The 18,478-nt window shown below is 38.4% G+C and overlaps 1 protein-coding gene across 1 annotated transcript in view; it reads right to left on the bottom strand.

Annotated features, from left to right (window-relative positions):
• ntm (neurotrimin) overlaps window positions 1–18,478 on the bottom strand; it is a 148,435-nt gene that overhangs the window by 53,200 nt on the left and 76,757 nt on the right. Inside the window, exon 2 of the mRNA XM_073479832.1 lies at window positions 9,783–10,015. Within this exon, the coding sequence (XP_073335933.1) occupies window positions 9,783–10,015 (233 nt within the window). The remainder of the gene's footprint in view (window positions 1–9,782; window positions 10,016–18,478) is intronic.

Below are 18,478 nucleotides of genomic sequence, written 5' to 3' on the forward strand. Positions count from 1 at the left end.
CTTGTTCGGCTAGGGGATTCAAAGTTGCGGCTAGTGAACCGCCAGGACCCCCTGATTCGGTCATTGTTTAAGTTTGTTTTGAAAGGGAAAAAAAATTTTTTTATTAAAATTTATTTATTTAATTTTAAAATTTTTTCTATTTATTTTATTTGGGCTTTAAATGTTTAATTGTTTTCAATTAGAGGTAGGATTCACCTTTATTTGAATTAACTTGTGCAGTTCAAAACAAGTAAGCGTTTGGATTTTAAAGGATCTAACAGCTAATGTGTTAACAACAAAAACTAAAGTATTTGATCTAACTGTGGCTTTCGATTGAAACTACTTGGATGTGTAGTTAACAGCTTAATTATTTGACTTGCATGAGCATAGCATATCAGCGTCAGATTTCAAGTAATACACTAAAAAGAAAAATTTTAATTGAACTTGGATTGAAATAGTTGAATCTGGTTAAAGTTGTCAAATTGGTAATTTACAGCTAAATTAACTTTTATTTATCTGAATAATGAGACACGTTAATTTACTATGGTAGTTATTGCAGTATTACAAGTTTCCAATAATACAATTTAGCAAGTATCTGTGTGAAAAAAAAATTTAATTTTGTTTATTAAAGCTGAAGGATCAAATTCAGTTAAACAAGTTAGCCAGCAGAGTATGCTATTTAGTCGTATTTGTTGTTAACAGAGTCAGTCACCATGGGTGCTGTCACAAATTTGATAGTCACAGATTTGGTCATTAGAGGAAGCTATCAAAAAATCTTTTACCGAATTGTCCTATAGAGGAAGCTATCACAAACTTTGAGGTTTTAACAGAGTTGAGCAACAGAGGGCGCTAGTACAAATTTAATAGAGTCGAGCACTAGGGGCGCTGTCTCGGAATTGAATTTTAACAAGGCTACCTGAAGAAGAGTCTAGAGGAGGGACTTTTTAGCTCCGCCCACTGATATACCCCCTTGTTTTAGCAGGATTTAGCTCAGTGGTGATTTGGGCTCTGAAACGTTCACTTCTCAGCTGTGGGAAAAGGCAGCAATTGGTTTCACTTTTCACACAAGCAGAATCTGGGCGCAGCGGCCGGCACTGATTTCTTATCACAGACAGTTTTCAGCACATCAGAAAACATTCAACCAGCAACTAGCATTGCATTCATTTACTTATGTTTTCACCATTTGAGCTGATAGAGGTTTTCTGCCCTCCTTTACACAGCCAAATATACTGTCTTTGATCGGATGGTTGCCACAGCAACCGATCTTGATACTACGGGAGTAAAACAATTAAAAACCTCTCACTGTTTGCACAGCTGTTTTCTGTTTAGGTAGCTAATCTAAGTCAGAAAACACGAGGGTCTGAGCAAGTTACAAATATCTCCGGAACATCGCGGCAAATAAAGACTGTCTCAAGATGAGTTTCTAAGCTTTGGCACAGCGCAACAGCTTAAGATTCATCAAACCGGTTAAATTTAGAAGTGTGCAGCGACACTTATGCATGCAAATAAATCACAGACCTGGTTCAACACAGCGTCTGTACACGAAACATTAACGCACGGCGGCGTTTAACAACTCTTTAACTCACAGATCTGGTGATTACAGCGCAGAATCTGTACACGAAACATTAACGCACGGCGGCGTTTAACAACTCTTTAAATCATGGATCTGGTACAACGCAGCATCTACACATTAATTTCCAACATGCGGCGATGTTGAACGCTTCTTTATCATACACGGATCTGGTTACAACGCAGCATCCATACAAATTAATTTCATATTAAGCAACGCGATCACAGCTCGGCGGAGTTTATGCTCACACACGATTCAAGGTATATACAGTCAAGAATATAAAGTTAAGTATCGCATTAATCACTCAGTGGACAGCTAAACAACGTTAAACAGCTTGGGTTTTGATTTTAAAACCGATGTTTGTCTGTACACATCAATTTAATGCAGAGAACTGTGGTTTTAGGTGGCCTCGCACGGACGGCACCATAATATATGTAGGAGATACACTAATAATAAACACTCGTTAATGGGGCACCACCTCCGTTATTTTGTCTATTTGAATAATCCGGAGGTAATTAATCAAATTCGACTGGACAAGTTTAACTTGTATCAATTTTAATCAATTTCAGATCAATTTATTCATCTCATATATGAAGCAGTGAGATTCTACACATATCCATCGGTTCTCCACATTAAAACAAACCTGCACAGACAACGACGTACGGTTAACTTTGTTTATTTACTAAATAAATCAAGGTGAATAAATGAAAGGATGATTCAAACAAACAATAATGATAACATAAAATGTAGAGGCTAAATGATCATGGTAATGAATGGATGGAGATGAGCGGATGGTAAAGTCACGAGTCTGGGAAGCATTCAAAGATTACTATAGTAATTTTGACACTAACGAGACCTAACCGGATTTCTTATTAATTAAAGATTACTATGAATCAAAAGAAAAGAGACACCACCAACTCAAGAACATGCGTGTGACTCCAGCAGTGTGCGTGGGTGTTTAGCCTACTTTGCCTGAAGACTGGGAGATGTTCACCACTTTGGACCTCTCCGGAGCTGATAGCTTGACCTCGGCTTGAGGTGTCGGTCCAGGAGAAGGAGCTGAGTCGCGGATCGTCTGCGGCTTGAAGATGCCGCTCGAGCCGGATGGATGTCGCAGCTCGTCCGGTCTCCCAGTGGGTTTCTCTCGTCCAGGTGTCGGAGGGAGAGCGCAGTCTGTCCAGTACCCGGCAGGAAGGTCCCGGTCCACTGCCCAGCGGGATGGCACCGCTTGTGAGCGTTGGGGGCGAGCCGGTCTTGGCTTGGCAAATGTCTATTGTTGCAAACCGTCACACGGTTTGTTGATGCAGGCAATTACTGCACAAAGCTGGTTGTTGTAATAAAAAGTCTTCTTCTTGCCTGAAGTGGTGACTCTGAACTTTTGATCGAACTAATTCAACTTTCTTGACGAAAATAACTAGAGAATAACGCTGGCCTGGCGAGTCCTCAGTTATTACTCAAAACAAGACGAATTAAGTCAAATTAACTTCTACTGAGTAAAATAACGATACTTAACAAAACGAAAGCACTTAGAATTAGTGCGTCCTCAAATTAGAAGATTGAGGTAAAAATCGCACGTGGTCAATTGTGCGGAGATTTCTGCCTAAGAGCGTGTCGCAAAAATACAAAAGGTAAAGGTTTAAAGTAAAGCTAAGAAAAATTTAGAAGAAGAGAAATTTTAAAAAAGAGGTTACAGCAAGAGATTACAGCAAGAGATTACAGCAAGAGAGCGAGTGAGCCGTTGTCTCTTGGTATTTGTAGTCCATATCAGCAGGCGGTTCCTAAGGGGCGGAGGCGAGTTCACTGTGGATCATATCACTCGACACTTACGAAACTTAAATTAAATTAAACCAATTTAATGTTTCGCGATCGTGCTTCACCTTTCTCAGGACCTTACCATGGCAAAATAAATGGACTTAATGAAATAATATGACCTGATTAAATTCGCTGAACGAATAAAAGAAATTAACACTGGATCAAACATGAAAACACTTAAAGGTACAGTAGAACTGATAGAATCTGACCACATATATAAGCATTTCTTATAGTTCTAATACCTGTAAATGAAGAAACATATTACAGACTTTTAATCAGGAAAACGTATTAAAACATAGATATCTTGAAAGTTTAATTTCTTTGTACCCGGACTCACCATTGGAGGGCACTGTGGTTCCACCAAACACATGACACAATTAAACATTAAATTTGATTTTAGCCAAATTTCATCACAGAGAAACGGGAGAAAGATCAGTTTTATGAGCTTCTCTTACTGACCCTTAATCTGTTGGAATTAAGAGAATGAGATCCTGACTTAATGGTTAATTAGAAATGGTCTGAAATCTGGAGGAACACAGAGACCATTTGGTGTGGAATGTGATCCAGAGTGCCTCCAGACGGGTAATAAATTCAGACCTGAAGTGTTTGCATAGAACAAGTCAGAAGGTTTCCAGTGTTCTCTTAAAAGCTAATGTGTGCTTTAGAAGTTAGAGGTGAGGAGAGAGACACAGGTAAAGAGAGAGATACTCTAAAACAAAGAAAGAAAAACATTTGATGTGAGTTAATTTACATATATAAAGACTCTGTATTGACACCTTCCGATGGCCAGTTGTCCCTCCTGGTAAGCTTCACAGAGGCCTCCCCATGACCTGTGAAAGAGGATATGTGTGCTTGCAAGGGAGAGGAGGTTCATCCAAAGGCTTTGAGTTGTAAATTAATTAAAAGTGTCTTCATACGAAGTATTTACAACCAAGAAAAACACTGTCCTCTTCTGCCAGGCGATAAGATGGCGCCCCTCTTCCTGTAGAGTTGCTTCAAACTTAAAAACAGAGGTGATAAGAAACACAGGGCCTCACATCAAAGATATAAAGGAACACAGCCATGTGCTCCTACAATCTGAATCTCGAGTATCAAGATTAGACAAAAGTAAAAGGTAAATAAGGGTAATGTTACCACTACCCATTACTACCCCTTCAATTTTAGATTAGATTAGGTTGGATTAACTTTATTGTCCACCTCAATGGAATTTTTCCTTTGGCTTCTCCCTAAGTACAACAGAAGTACATAAAGGTACACACTGTACACTACACATGCCACAACATACCATTAAAAAAATAGGTTAAATGAGAGAGAGGGAGAAAGAAGAGTCTTCTATACCTGATGCTAACCTCAACTGAATGGCAGTGTGTGTTCAGTTAGGGTGATACATTAACCAATTTAGCTAATTTCTGTTCCTCTGACAAGATAGACTGGATTGTGATGCTGGCCTGTACTCACTTGTTTGAGGAAGAGATTCTAGACTGATTTTGGTCAGTCTAGAAGTTTTAAATAAAAGAAATGCAGGTTGTGTTGTTGGAGCAGCACACTGTCATTATTCTATTGCAATTTTTTTGTTTGGCATCATGCTGCAGAGAAAATTAGAGCGTAATAAATCCAAACCTGGCCATTTTATCTATATAAACGGTTTTTTCTCTCGTATGATGTTGAGGGTAGCAGCATCTTATGAGCAGCTTGCTATGCTACATGGATCATCTGCATGTCAAACTGGTAGCCTTAAATTATCCCATTACGCTGTTTATACAGCACAGCGCACCTGACTGTGCTCCGCATCTATATGAGGACACTCACAACTCCACACTCCATTTTAGCCAAATCATTTCAACATCTGGTATTCTCCATTAACCTCACTTAATATAACGACTGAGGAACACACTCCCCTCCCCCTCCTTGAGCAAGGCATTTAGCCCCTAACTGCTCCAGTGGAGCAATGATTGAGGAAATGGGATTCAAGAAAAAAGAGCACATGTCTGTTTTTTATCCTCTGGTTTGTTCATGCATGCCCTCATGTGCAGGTGCCCAGGAATAACACAACCATCAATCATACAGTGTAAACCAGCATAAATATAATTAAATAAAGTAAAGCTGCAAGCAGTGTTGAGTAGGCCTCAGCAGGTTCAAGGATATCAAGGGTAGACTCGACCATGCAAAATGTCATGTTATGTTATACTCTCAAAGACCCTGGGCAATTTTGGGGTTGCTCACTAAGTCTCCTGTATTCATTTGTTTTTCCTCCCCTGTTCTAGCAGTCAGCATTACATACCATGCATCATGTATTTGTCTGAGAATGAATGAATTTATCTGATATTTTAAAAAAATCTAGTTTGGTGTTTTTTTATGTAAACTTAGACAGAGGCTCAGTAAGTTTAGTTGTGTATTATTATCATTATTATTATTATTTTAAGATGTTTTAGACTTTCATAAGAATACTTGTCTACATCTGACCTTTCCTAAGCAAATTAAAGCCACTCATTATAATATTATCCGCTGGTATAAAAACTGGTGTAATCCAATATTTAATTTAGTGATCGTGAATACTGAGAGTAAATGGAAAGGTTATCAAAGGTCATATTGATAAAATTTTTTATGTAGACAAATCTTTCTTTATAAATAATATAAATACATCTGCAGAGCTTGTAGAAAGGTGCAGAATAAAAGTATCTATTTGCCTTAATAACATTATTATTAGGGATGCTCCGATCAGGGTTTTTTGCCCCCGATACGAGTCCGAGTCCTTTGATTTTTGAGTATCTGCCGATACCGAGTCCCGATCCGATACTCTTATAATACATTTAAAAAATTAAAAAGATCGAAGAAAACTATCCAAGGTGTCCCTTATTTTTTATTATATTTTACCACCCCTCGATATCCCAAATTTACATATCTGACAGTTTGCAACTGCATCGTTCTCGTCACTCACTTTAAAATACTTCCACACAGCAGACATGGTGCGCCACAACTCGCCACTCCGCTTCAAAACAAACTGGCGTGCTGGTCTTCTGCGCATGCGCATGTCGTAAACGGTGGTAGTAAATACTCATTTTATTTTTTTTATTTTGAATCACCAATAGCCCATATATCAACAATCTAATACAAATAATGACTAAATAAATATATACAAAACCGATCTCTGATCGGGTCGTAACGTCCGATTCCCGATCGAGTCTTCAGTGGCGTGATCGGCCCCGATTTCCGAGTCACGTGATCGGATCGGTACAACCCTAATTATTATGATTGTGAATTAATAATTTAAAAATGCTTTTTGGAGCCAAAATGATTGTTTTGTTTACCTCTTTGTAAGAATTCTGAAGGTTGGTTCCAGCTTTTAACAAGGTTTGTTATCCAATAATATAACAATGTTGGAATCACGCAAAATGATGTTCCTGCAGTAGCGGAGGCTGCAGTTTCAGGGTCGCAGTTCTGGGACCCCTGTTTTTTCATGACTGTGCCTCCTACCTAATTGGATGACATAGTATTTAGCTAGTATGTTGAAAATAACTGTTTCAAATGAATGAAATAAGTTCAAAATTACTTAAAAAGTTTGCGTTAGCTCACCGAAGTGTGAGTAGCATTGGCTCACTGTAACAGTCAAAGGCGCTAATGTTAACAATCATCTGTTAGCTTAGATAGCTTGCTGGAAAACAAACTGTTATCCTATTTGAATAGCCCATTTATTTATTGTTTATGAAACCATAGCACGATTTTGGCTAGTGCAACTATGTGTCTTACTACTTGCTGACTTAAGGAGCATTTTGTAAGATCTGGACATAATTTAAGTTTAAAACATTAAAAAAATGAAACCCTATCAAAAGAGTTTGAGGATGTAACAGTTCTGGCGTTATGTCCAAGATGTCTATGTAATGCATTGCAGAGATATCCAGGACAGGCCGTCCCCTCTGTAATACATTCTGTAATAATACCTCCTAGCCTGTAGCCTCTACTCTACTGCAGGATGAGGATGATGAAGAAGTCGAGCCAGCTGGAGGTAACAACCCCCACATAGGAGTTTACAGCCCCGGTATGTTATTCAGTAAACACAAATATGCAGAAGTTCCAGAAAAACGACTTTTATCATCATCCCAGACAACAGCTCCTGAAAAAATAAAACACGTCCGCGGCAGAGAAAAGCAGCGATGTAAAAAGAAGCAAGAGAAGACTACATTTTACCCGTGCTATTCAATGCTGGAGACAGCTGTGGGTGTAAAAAGCTGAACTCGCAATGTTTCTTTAGACCGTTAAGTAACATGTAACGTTTACAGCCACATATCTTTAGTACAACTAATGACAACATAAACTGTAATAGTTAGTGCGATGTGACTGTTTTCTTGTTACTGTGGCGTTGCTAAAGCTGAGCTATGTAAGCTATAATGTAAACTTGTACACAAACACCACACATGAAGATTATAAGATAGCCTTTATTTATAACAGATGACTGTAAATTTTGATTTTATGGACCAAGTAGTAGACAGACTATTATCATTCAGTTCATCATACGAAAGAAAGTGGCTGAAGCTCTCACTTATTTGTACTTTGTAAATCGTGTGCCCTGTGAGAACCATGTAGCTGTGTGATGAACATGTTTTTTTTTCTCTGCAGTCCATGTTTCTGCTATGTGACAATATAAAATCATTAGTTTTGTACACAACTGTTCCTTACTTTCTTCCTGAAAGAGGGCAGATGGCACTGTGATGTTTGTATTATGAGTACTGACATCATCTGACTGAAATAATGAATACATCCTGTCTGTAATGTTCTGTAATAAATACAGTCCTACCATGTACGAAATGTGTGGGAACTAAACTAATTGCCCTGCCACGACTTTGTCTTTTTAGGACCAGAATTCCAGTGCTGAATTACCACCTTGCCTTTAATTCTCATCTGCAGCTGGTCTCATCAACAAGCCCCTCCCCCGGTGGATGTGTCTCTATTCATTACATCAGCTGACATCTTTGACCATTTTTGTATTCTATATCCATGCTCTTGACTGTTGCAGTAAGTAACATTCATTTTTATGCATCAGAAGTAAAAAAAAACAAACAAAAAAAAAATTCCTCAAATTCCTTCCTCTATAAAGGAGTGGCATTTTAGTGTTCAGTATTGCACTGATATTTTTATTTTATTTTGTAAACTTTGTAATAAATGGCAAAACATGAAAGGCTTCTTGTGTTGACAATAACTGAAATGAAACCTGCTGGAAAGGCTTTTGTGCCAGCTTCACTCAAATGTAGATGACAATGGTTGTTCCGTATGTCTGCTTACACAGACCTGCGCTTGTTACACCAATAGAATGAGCTGTTCTCAGAATTTAGTATCAATGTGTACCTCTAAAAGTTGTGTCTAGCACTTATTGTGTAACAAGAGAATGCAACTTTACAATTTTAACACATTGCAATAATGAATTTCCATAAAAACAAATGGAATATATTTGTTTGAAGCAGGTGGCTGAAAATTACAAATAGGTCCATTCATGACTATGATAATTCATTCTAGCGAGCAAAATAACTAAACTTCAACAGATGATAAAAGCGCCTTTGTGTTTGATTTGTGTCTGCCAGCTATATTAAGTCAGCAGTAGCCTACTGTCCTCAGTGTAAATGCTTATTTCATACTCACTGTTTCATCAAGTTTAAATAATCTTATTATCTAACCTGTGTTGACTGTTTACCGCTCATTAACTGTTACTTGTAAACAGTCACTCAAATATTGCCTTGGGTCAATTTGCAAAAGACAAGGGTCCCAGAACTGCAGTCCTGAAACTCCAGCCTCCGGTACTGCAGGCACATGCTACTGGAATCATGTGGTATCCGTGTTTTGTCAGCATCAAGTCTTGGTAGTTGCCAGTTTGTGGAAAAAAAATACATTAAAAAATAACGGAAAAATGGCTGATTTCTGCAGTATGCGCCCAGCATAAGAAAATAATGAATGGGATATTTCGACGTAACGTTAGTACACTGAGCAGCATACTTTTTACTTTTAATTTCCTCTCCCAACATGGCACAAACAACAACTCTTGCCTTACAGCAACTCTGAAGGGACATATTACTGTTTTGTGCTCTCTGGAGGGGGATTTCTAATCACGATGTTATAATCGACATGGCTCAGTAGTCAATGGCTGTCAGCCATCTGCAATGACGATGGCCCTGGCTCCTTCAGTGCTCAGGCCCTAATAAGATGGAAAATGTTATGTGTGTGTGTGTGTGCGTGTGTGTGTGAGAAGCTAATGAATGACTGTGTATAGTCACAGACTGGCATGATCATAAGAGGGTATGGATGTGCTCAGAGTTATTAGGTATCGTAAAATTTACTCTGTCACACAAAAAGTATAGTCATTTTTCATCAGTAAGTAATACAGTAGTATGAGCAGTAGCTGAAACAGTAGTAGTAGTAAATTTATTGCTGTTACCTTGGACGAGGATGTGCACTGAGGTGGTTCTCGGTCGACTGCTTGTCTGGACTGCGCACACGTACTGCCCCTCATCTGTCATGTCCACGTTTTCAATCTTGATGGTAAACGCCTCTTGATTAAGGGTCACCAGACTCACTCTGGGGTCCACTGACCATTTGTCTTCTCCAGCATACAGTATACTTGACCGGTTTAGCCATGCTGTGTGTGTGACAACGTCCCCCTGTGCACACCTGTAAAGGGATATAAATTGCATTGAATGTAGGGCTTAGCCAAGTGGACTAAGTTATTTTCAGATTAAGCACTCAAAGCATCGACAAATATGTGAAATGCATACACAATATTGTTGCTTTAAATATGATCAAGCAAAGTAAACATCTCAAATGCCATACTTGTCACAAACACCAATTACTTTCCTCATTTACAGTAAATTGAGCCAATTTGTTATTCATTGCAAATTTCAGTCTGGCTGGGTGGACAATCATCAAACTGATTAGCAAACCTTCAACCAGAGAGGAGGAACTAATCAGTGGAAGCAGCTGGTGTAGTGTTGCAGACTCTGCTGGGCTCTCCATTGCACTCAGCTTCCACCGCTGCAGGAAAGGCTCACTGACACTTCTAAAGGCTGAAACTGTACCTTAAAGGAACAGTTCATCCAAAAACAAAAATGTACTCATTATCTACTTGCTCCCGTGCTGATGGAAAGTCAGGGGGAAGTGTTGTAGTCCACAAAGCATTCCTGGAGCTTCACAGCAAAACAGAGTTGCAGCATTCTCCTAAACAACTGGGACTTGTCTAACTCAAACTTGTCAGGTGGTGTAATACAAGACTCTGAAAGATCACAAATGTATTTGAAATGATGTTATACACACCGCAGTGTTTCCCACACATTGACTAATTCGTGGCGGTATATTGTGTTTCGTTTTTTTTATCATGCTAGTTAAAAATGCAGCGTATTCGATACAATATTGGAAGCACCATTGCAGTTTTTAGTTCCTTATAAAAATAAGGGGATTGTAACAAATAAAACATATTCTGATAACATCAACATGGGATATGAATAGCATTTGAGTCATTAGCAAACATGTCAACAGCTTGCTTGGAATATTGACAATTTTTCAGTAAGCACAGGAACTAAACACATTGTACCTATGCAAATGCAGCTCTCAAGCAGTCACCAGGTTTCTTTTGTTAATCTTCCCACACACTTGGTTTGTGACATTCAAAAGTGACTGAGACAACGAGCTGAAAACTGCACTTCTGTACCCCATTACAATCACAACAGATTGGTTTCACCAGTCACAAAATGCTGCTTTGATACAGGAGCTGGGTCACTGATCTTTCTACAGAGCAACACATCTGCTGTATTTTCATGATAAACCTTTGGATCCCAGTGAGAAAGCACTGACAGAGCTGTAGGGAAAAAAAAAGTCTCACTTACAAGAGAGTGTGCCAATGAAAGATATTCATACTTTGTACACATGGGCTTTTGGCTGCCAAAGACGTATTTATAATCTGGGTTTCTTTAACTTTTAGTAGCCTAATTTTCTGATGTGCATAAACGCAGGACTTCAACAGTTTGGACTGGTAGCAATGTAACAGGAACTCAACGCTTTGCAGCTGAAAGATTCTCAGTTCCATTTACGCTGTCAGAGCTTTTGTTACAGCATCAGTCACTTCCACTTCAGTGGCAGCAGTAGGGTCAATGGCATCCTTGGGGCATTTGTGGTGCTATGGTGGGGAAAGAAGACAAAAAAACGGTCTGTGAGAAAGTGCGTGTGTGCATGCATGTGTGTGTGTGTGATCAATACACAGGGGCAATGGCTTTCAAAAATAATGGATAGCAGTGTATGTGAGATGGTGTGGGATCAATTTACTATGACAATGTAGATTCAAAGTAGGGTTTTCAGTTCTAATGGCAACGGTAAATGAATTTCTCTGAGATGCCAATGCATTTTTCACTGTTAAGTCTTAACATTTATAAATAATACCACAGCACTGCATGAATCGTGCTTACCCTGTAAATTATATAATAAACACAATATCTCTGCTATGGCTGTTACAACGATGATATAGGAATGTAAATGGTAACTTAACAGCCCTTGAAACACTTATTCCAACCACCACTTCTTTAATTTCTCACCCTGCTGCTGTGACAAACTCAAGGTGGACTCATAGGTGCTGTGACATCGCTGTTGTGGATGGTTACACGTACAACAGAGCATTTATGACACACACATACACACACACTACACTTATCAGTGATGTTGAGTGTGTTCAAAGGGGAAACAGACTTGAAACTGTCAAACTGAGAGGGCAGCAAAACACTGCTTTTCAGTCCGGTGCTGAGTGACTCTTGATGACTCTCTAGGCCAGATATATACTTGCTTTTGAACCACATGTTCACGTGGACAACTGGCTACATCACAAATTGTAGTTGTTCACTTGCCTATATACTATGCGTATTACTGGAGGATACCACTAGGTGGCACAAGTTAGCATGTTGTCCTGTTGTTGTTCCTGATGCTGCTGATGTGCTTACTGACTCCTGATCCTATTACAGCCCAACAATGGGGCTACACTGCTCCTACCGTTCATAGTCTTTGTTTTAAAGGAAGCAAGTCAAGCTGAGTTTTACCATGGTAACAGTACAAAATACTAGCTACCACCATTTTATTCTTCTAAAAAATACAACACATTTTTGAAAAAAAAGGTGAGTGTGTGAGATGCGAAGTGCATCCAGAGGTAACCATACATCATTAGCAACCACTAGTAGGTGGACAGGCTGTTGTGCAACAGAAACTAAGACCAAATTTGTGAACAATTTTTAACAAAAAGTCCTGATCATATGACTTTTGAAGAGCTCAGTAATCCTCCTGTTTACTTATTACACTTCAAGGTCGGAGCTTTGGTCAGTGCCTCCTACTAAAAAAACACAGCCTTCAGTGGTTTTTGCTTAATTTGAGAGGGTCAGTGACATAGTTGAAGGTATCCTGGCACCATGTTTACACTGCCCTCTAATTTCCAATTCATGAGAAACTCTGTGCAGTCATGTTGTGTGAGTGGGAGTGCTGCCTCTTTGAGTGCGATGAAAGGGTACAAAACAAGCCATACGATATAAGATTGCAGTTGCTGATCTTTTGATACTCATTAAACAAGTAGGAAAGGGAAGAAAGAGAGAGTTGAGGTAGCTCCAGTGCCTCTTTTGTTGAGTTTTGCAGTGCAGACTATATTAGCAAAGTTTCTCAATCCACATGAGCAGGAATTCTCATTCACATCTCTGCACAAATGTCAAGACTATATATACATGACTCTACTTAAATCACCATGTGATATATCCCTGACACCAAATATTTCATATTAGAAGTCAAATTGTTCAGTGGCTAATTGGAATAATCCTCTTGAATATATATTTTTAGAACCTCATTGAAAAGAAAATCTGGTTTGACTTAGGTTGTTATTGTTATAAAAAAACTATATGCTTCACCAGTCAAATCCCCCCAGAGAGCAACAAAAAGAAAAATGAAGGGATAAATATTTTACATACCATATATTCTCACCTTATCGCTTCCACACAGATGGCAAACAAAATTTAATCCACAAAAAATTGTCAATCCTCTCAAAAGCATGAAAGGAGGAAGGGAAGGGGAGATGTGAGATTGGGAGGTGAAACTGTAACCATAGGCAAACATTTTTTCCACTCTCCTCCCTGTGTGCTTTCTGACAGTAATGTGCAGATCATTAAAAATACATGACACTTGTTTCTCCACAATTAGATGTCGCCAGTAGACTTTATTTACACGGTGGATCAATTGAGTTAATGTTTAATACTATGTCATCAGTAGCTTTGCATCCAGGAATACAACCCTCACATGCAGTCCCTGCAGAGACCAGCATTTCCTCCTAATGACTCAGATACGCTTGAACCGAAGATGTTTATCAACCTGTGCATTTCAAACACTACAATAAAAGAAACAAAATCCCATTTAATGCAAATCTTAATGGAATGTAGGCTTGGTTGACAAAATCTAAAAAATATTGAAATGTGATGGACATCATTACTGTCACGAAGAAAGACGACTGTCGTATGGGCTCACAAATTGCTTGTTTCATGGGTTCTGCTCACCTGCTATTCCAGTCTCTGTAGGTTTAGGTTGATTTAGTGTGATAATGATTAAGTATTAATGTGTGTTCTTTCAGAGCAACAGTAACCTCTTTAAGGAGTTAGGAAAACTGTTCCTCAGAATAAAGGGAGACATTTCACCTCATTCATCTTGGATGATTTTGTTTTGCCACACTTTCCAAAGATGACATCTAGCCATGGTGAGTTTTTGATTTCAGATAGGCTACATTTTCTGTATTTTGGCTTGTAACACGATTTCAAGCGCTCATTGTTGCTGCTTAGTCATATACTTCATGTGCTTTGTGCTTGACACTTTTCCCTTTCTGTTCACTTCTCTGTACCTGAGATTGCTTCATCCTTTTAACACACACTGACCACATTGCATCATTTAAAGAAGTATTTTAGCACTGGAAATTTGCCATTGCATGAAACTGGGCTGTCTATTCAGTCCAAAGACAGACATATTTTTACAAGACCAGAGAAAACAAAGAAAAAGAAATAAATGTTTTTGTCATCTAATTAACAGCACTCTATTAAGCAATTATTATCTTAATAAATAACAAAATACACAGTGAATCAGCTCTTATCACTTGAATAAAATAACATATTTTTGTTCCTCCTTATATTTAAAACATTCATTCATGTTAATTCCATGGATGAGATTATATATCATGTATAGTATATCCAGCAGAAAAGTGCTTCATACAGCATGTGAGGAAATAATAAAAGATGAAAGTTTCAACTTAACATTCCGTCAATCTGTGCTTGAGCATGTAAGATAGAGCAGAATTCTAAAGTAAATGATAAAACAGAAAAAAAATGTGTTCGGGGATTTGCCGTGAGAAGAGGGGCAAAGCTGCCATTGTCATGTGTGCTCACGACAGTCATTAAAGCTTAAAAAAAGAAGAAAAAAAAACTCTTTTCCATCAAATTATCATTATTCAACATGCAGCAATTGGCCCTTTTCATAAAGTTCTTTCTGAATTAAGCTGTAAGAAATATTTACCTAAGAGACACCTACTTCTGAATGAAGAAAAGCCATCACTTCAACATTCTGTGCCTGAAAACAACACATTGTCTACTTTGAGCTCCCTCAGCACACAGATCAGTTAGCAAGGCGCTTTGTTGGTCTTGGCACTGGATTGGAGTACAGGTACCATACATAATACATTTTTTGCACAGCCTCTTAGCTATACAAATAATGTTTCATTGACTTTCATGACATGATTAATGAGAGGTAATATCTTAGTAAGCTTTGACTGTATCACAGCAGAAAAATAAAATGGCACACAGTAGAGTGCACACCTTTGCCAAGGCCCAACAATCCCCTTTAACAGCGAGTTGATATACACACATGCATGCACGCAGGCGCGTACATACACACATACTTTTTTAATAGCCTGGCCTGATCTAAAAAAGATTAAGCAAATGTTTCTAAAAGAAGGGTGATATTTAATGTGTACTACAGTCTTTCTGCTGTTTTGTGCTACAAGCCACAAAAAGGATGAAAAATAGCAAGATAAGTTCGTAACAAATGAGAACGCTTGCTCTACATCAGAACCTGCTGAAACGGGCTACTGCTAATTCTGGTGAGAAATGATGACACACTTTTCAACCCAGGACCTAACCCAGTACACTATAAAATAAGCATAGTAACAGCTACGCTATGTGCAGGAGAATGTTCTTACATTTACATTTACATTCAGGGCTTTTGTCCAAAGTGACTTACAATAAGTACATTTGTTACAAGAAAGAAACCACAACATATCACCGTCGATAAAGTAAGAATGAAAAAATAGAAACTATTTTCAAGCCCTCGTCTGAGCATAGTAGCTTTTGTTTATCAAGGACACCTTAAGTACATAAGTGCCATGATTGAAGTACTAAGGGTAAGAACATACAAGTGCATACGTTTCTTTTTCCTTCTTGTTCATTGGAAAAAAAGATGTAACTAGTACATACTGTTAAGTCAGAATGTGATACATTAGATGGACTGATAAAGTAGCTAGATGGCTGGTGTGACCTAGGGTTTGCAAACATAGTAAGATCAGGATGGAAGAGTGATTGATTGAGTAAGGGCTCAGATGAAGAACATTTTTATGTCTTATTTTAGGCAATATAAAAGGAGATCAGAGGTTGGTCACCACCACTTTCCAACACAAAGTGATGCCCTTGTTCTCTAGCCATCTTATCAGGAAGTGAAGCCAGGCTGTCACCTATGTGAAATTAACCATCTTGTAGTCTAGGATCCTACCTCTATTCTGGGTCATAAGGAACAGAACTCACAACACAACAAGTTTGCATCTCCAGTCAAAACTTTAGCTTTTGGAAAGTCGTATAAAGTGGTATGGTATTGGAGAATGAAAGGTGATGGACTAATATACTGTATTTTTTTGTTACTGTCTGTTTAATAAATTAACTTTACCCAGTATATAATGTGAAGATAAAATATAGAAAGAATCTCCTCTGTGATTGAGGCAGCAGCCGGAACGGATTTAACTCTTTTTTATGCAAGAGTAACCTCAGAAACCACGTTTCTTGCAGTGCAGTCAAATTAAATAAAGAGTACATGGTCTGTTAAAGGCCTGATTTTCCTCAGTATTTCAGAATAATTTTCTGGCAGACATTTATTTAGAAAAGCAGCAACTAAAAGACATTAATGACAGTAATTAATGATGTTCCACAACTGCAATTACTCTTCTCTGAATATTTCATAAAAGTAAAAGGTGCGACTTTTAACCAAATATTATACTAAATTCAGTGGGCTGTAATCTGCAGCCTTTTCATTTCAAAAAGTTAACAGCATTAATAAATAAATTAATTAATTTGAAAGCATGCATGCCTGTATGTGCATAACAAAATAAGGCTGTGTGCTCTGCTGTGTGTTTATTGTTATAAGTCAGCAGTGAGAGCAGCCTCTCTGCTGCACTGTTAGCTCTATCGTTGTACAAGACGCTGAGCAGGCGCAGAGTTGTTGAGGTTAAACAGAGTGAGCACCTGGTTATTGTCTTCACCACAAAGTTTACCTAAGTTGTTTATTGCTGCGGTGCATGTTCGTCAGCTGGTCTCGTTTCCTACTGTGGATTGCTGCTCTGCTCCGTTAACATTAGTCTCTGGGTGACGGCGCAAAAAGTATTCACAAATATGTGGCCTACTTCACGTTTGTTTCGATAAGGTAAATATTCATCATTAAATAAAAGAAATGCTTGCAACCGCTGCCTTTTTTGAAGATGAACTTCAAGATAACTCAAGTGTGTGTGTAAATTGTCTGGGTGCTGACCTTTAGATGTGTAGAAGAACACTAAACATGAATTAACATGAAATACTAACTAATAGTCAGGAGTTTAAAATAGTCAATGAAGCTTATCAGCTGTTCCTCGTGAGCAAATTGACTTTAGCCCAGCTTTTTGTTGGTCTACGGTGCTGTCACTTTCTGCTGCCTCAAGGTAGCAAGCCGCCATCAGTGCGCCTGACCACACCCCGCTTTTAAGACCAACATGCCAGAGCAGGTGGGTGCAAGTACATTTGCTATTTACACAACGTGAGTGCCTCGCGTGGAAATTATAACTGCCTTGGTCTGAAACTAGCAATGACACTTAAGCTGACTATCTTTTTGTGATGTCTTGCATAGAACACAAATAAATTTATAAAATGTATTTTGTCTAATGTGCATCTGAGTGAAGCGGTGTTTTTGAATCTAGGAACACATGAATATTATTTAAAAAGCACACATACAATTGTGCTAAAATTGCCATTACATGCAGACACTGCCAACCAAAGACTGCTTTTCCTATTATGTTCCACTATGATGAGTGTAAGTCATTCCTGCAGCCTTAAAAACCTTGAAATAAGACTCTAAATCAACAATACTACAGAAATGAGAATCTTTTAATAACAGCAACATTTCCACCTTAACTGTCCACTTGTGACAGAAGTATTCCTTTTCATTTACCACGTCTAATGCAGTCTCTTGTCTAACAGAAGGTCAGTAAAAGGTTGGCCCACAATTGAAGCACAATTAAATCTGCATCCTTACATCCCACTAGACCATAACTCTCAACTAAAATGAAATGTTGGTCGTGACACAACATGCTTGTGTAGCCTACTCTGAAAGAATTCAACCACTGGACACTATCTGACATCTAATCACGTAAAACATTCTGAAAGTATGATGACAGTAACAAGACAGCAAACATCACGGATGTGGCTGAAAATGTTCTAAATCATTTTAATTTGTTTGAGTCTATTGGTCAGAGCTGTTCTGACTTAAAATTCACTCATTTTACCATCTATGAGAAGATAATACTACCACACAGAGGACAGAGGAATGTATCTGAAATTAACCCAGTAATCATTTGCTGATCATGGTTGACACAGAAATAACCAGCTTTAGCTTTATAGTGTATATCCCTGTGCTATGAGTAGGTATTCATGTTTTCCATCTCTCTGAACAAAGCAGATCAACAGACCAATGGAGAAAGAGCCTTGTGAGCTGCCTAATGTCTTCCCATAATCACAATGATTTATTAAGCCTCACCAGTTATGCTGATGGGGCCATTAATTAGCCCAATCC

The sequence above is a fragment of the Pagrus major genome, chromosome 13 (genome assembly GCF_040436345.1).
Source record: "Pagrus major chromosome 13, Pma_NU_1.0".
NCBI classification, from domain to species: Eukaryota; Metazoa; Chordata; class Actinopteri; order Spariformes; family Sparidae; genus Pagrus; species Pagrus major.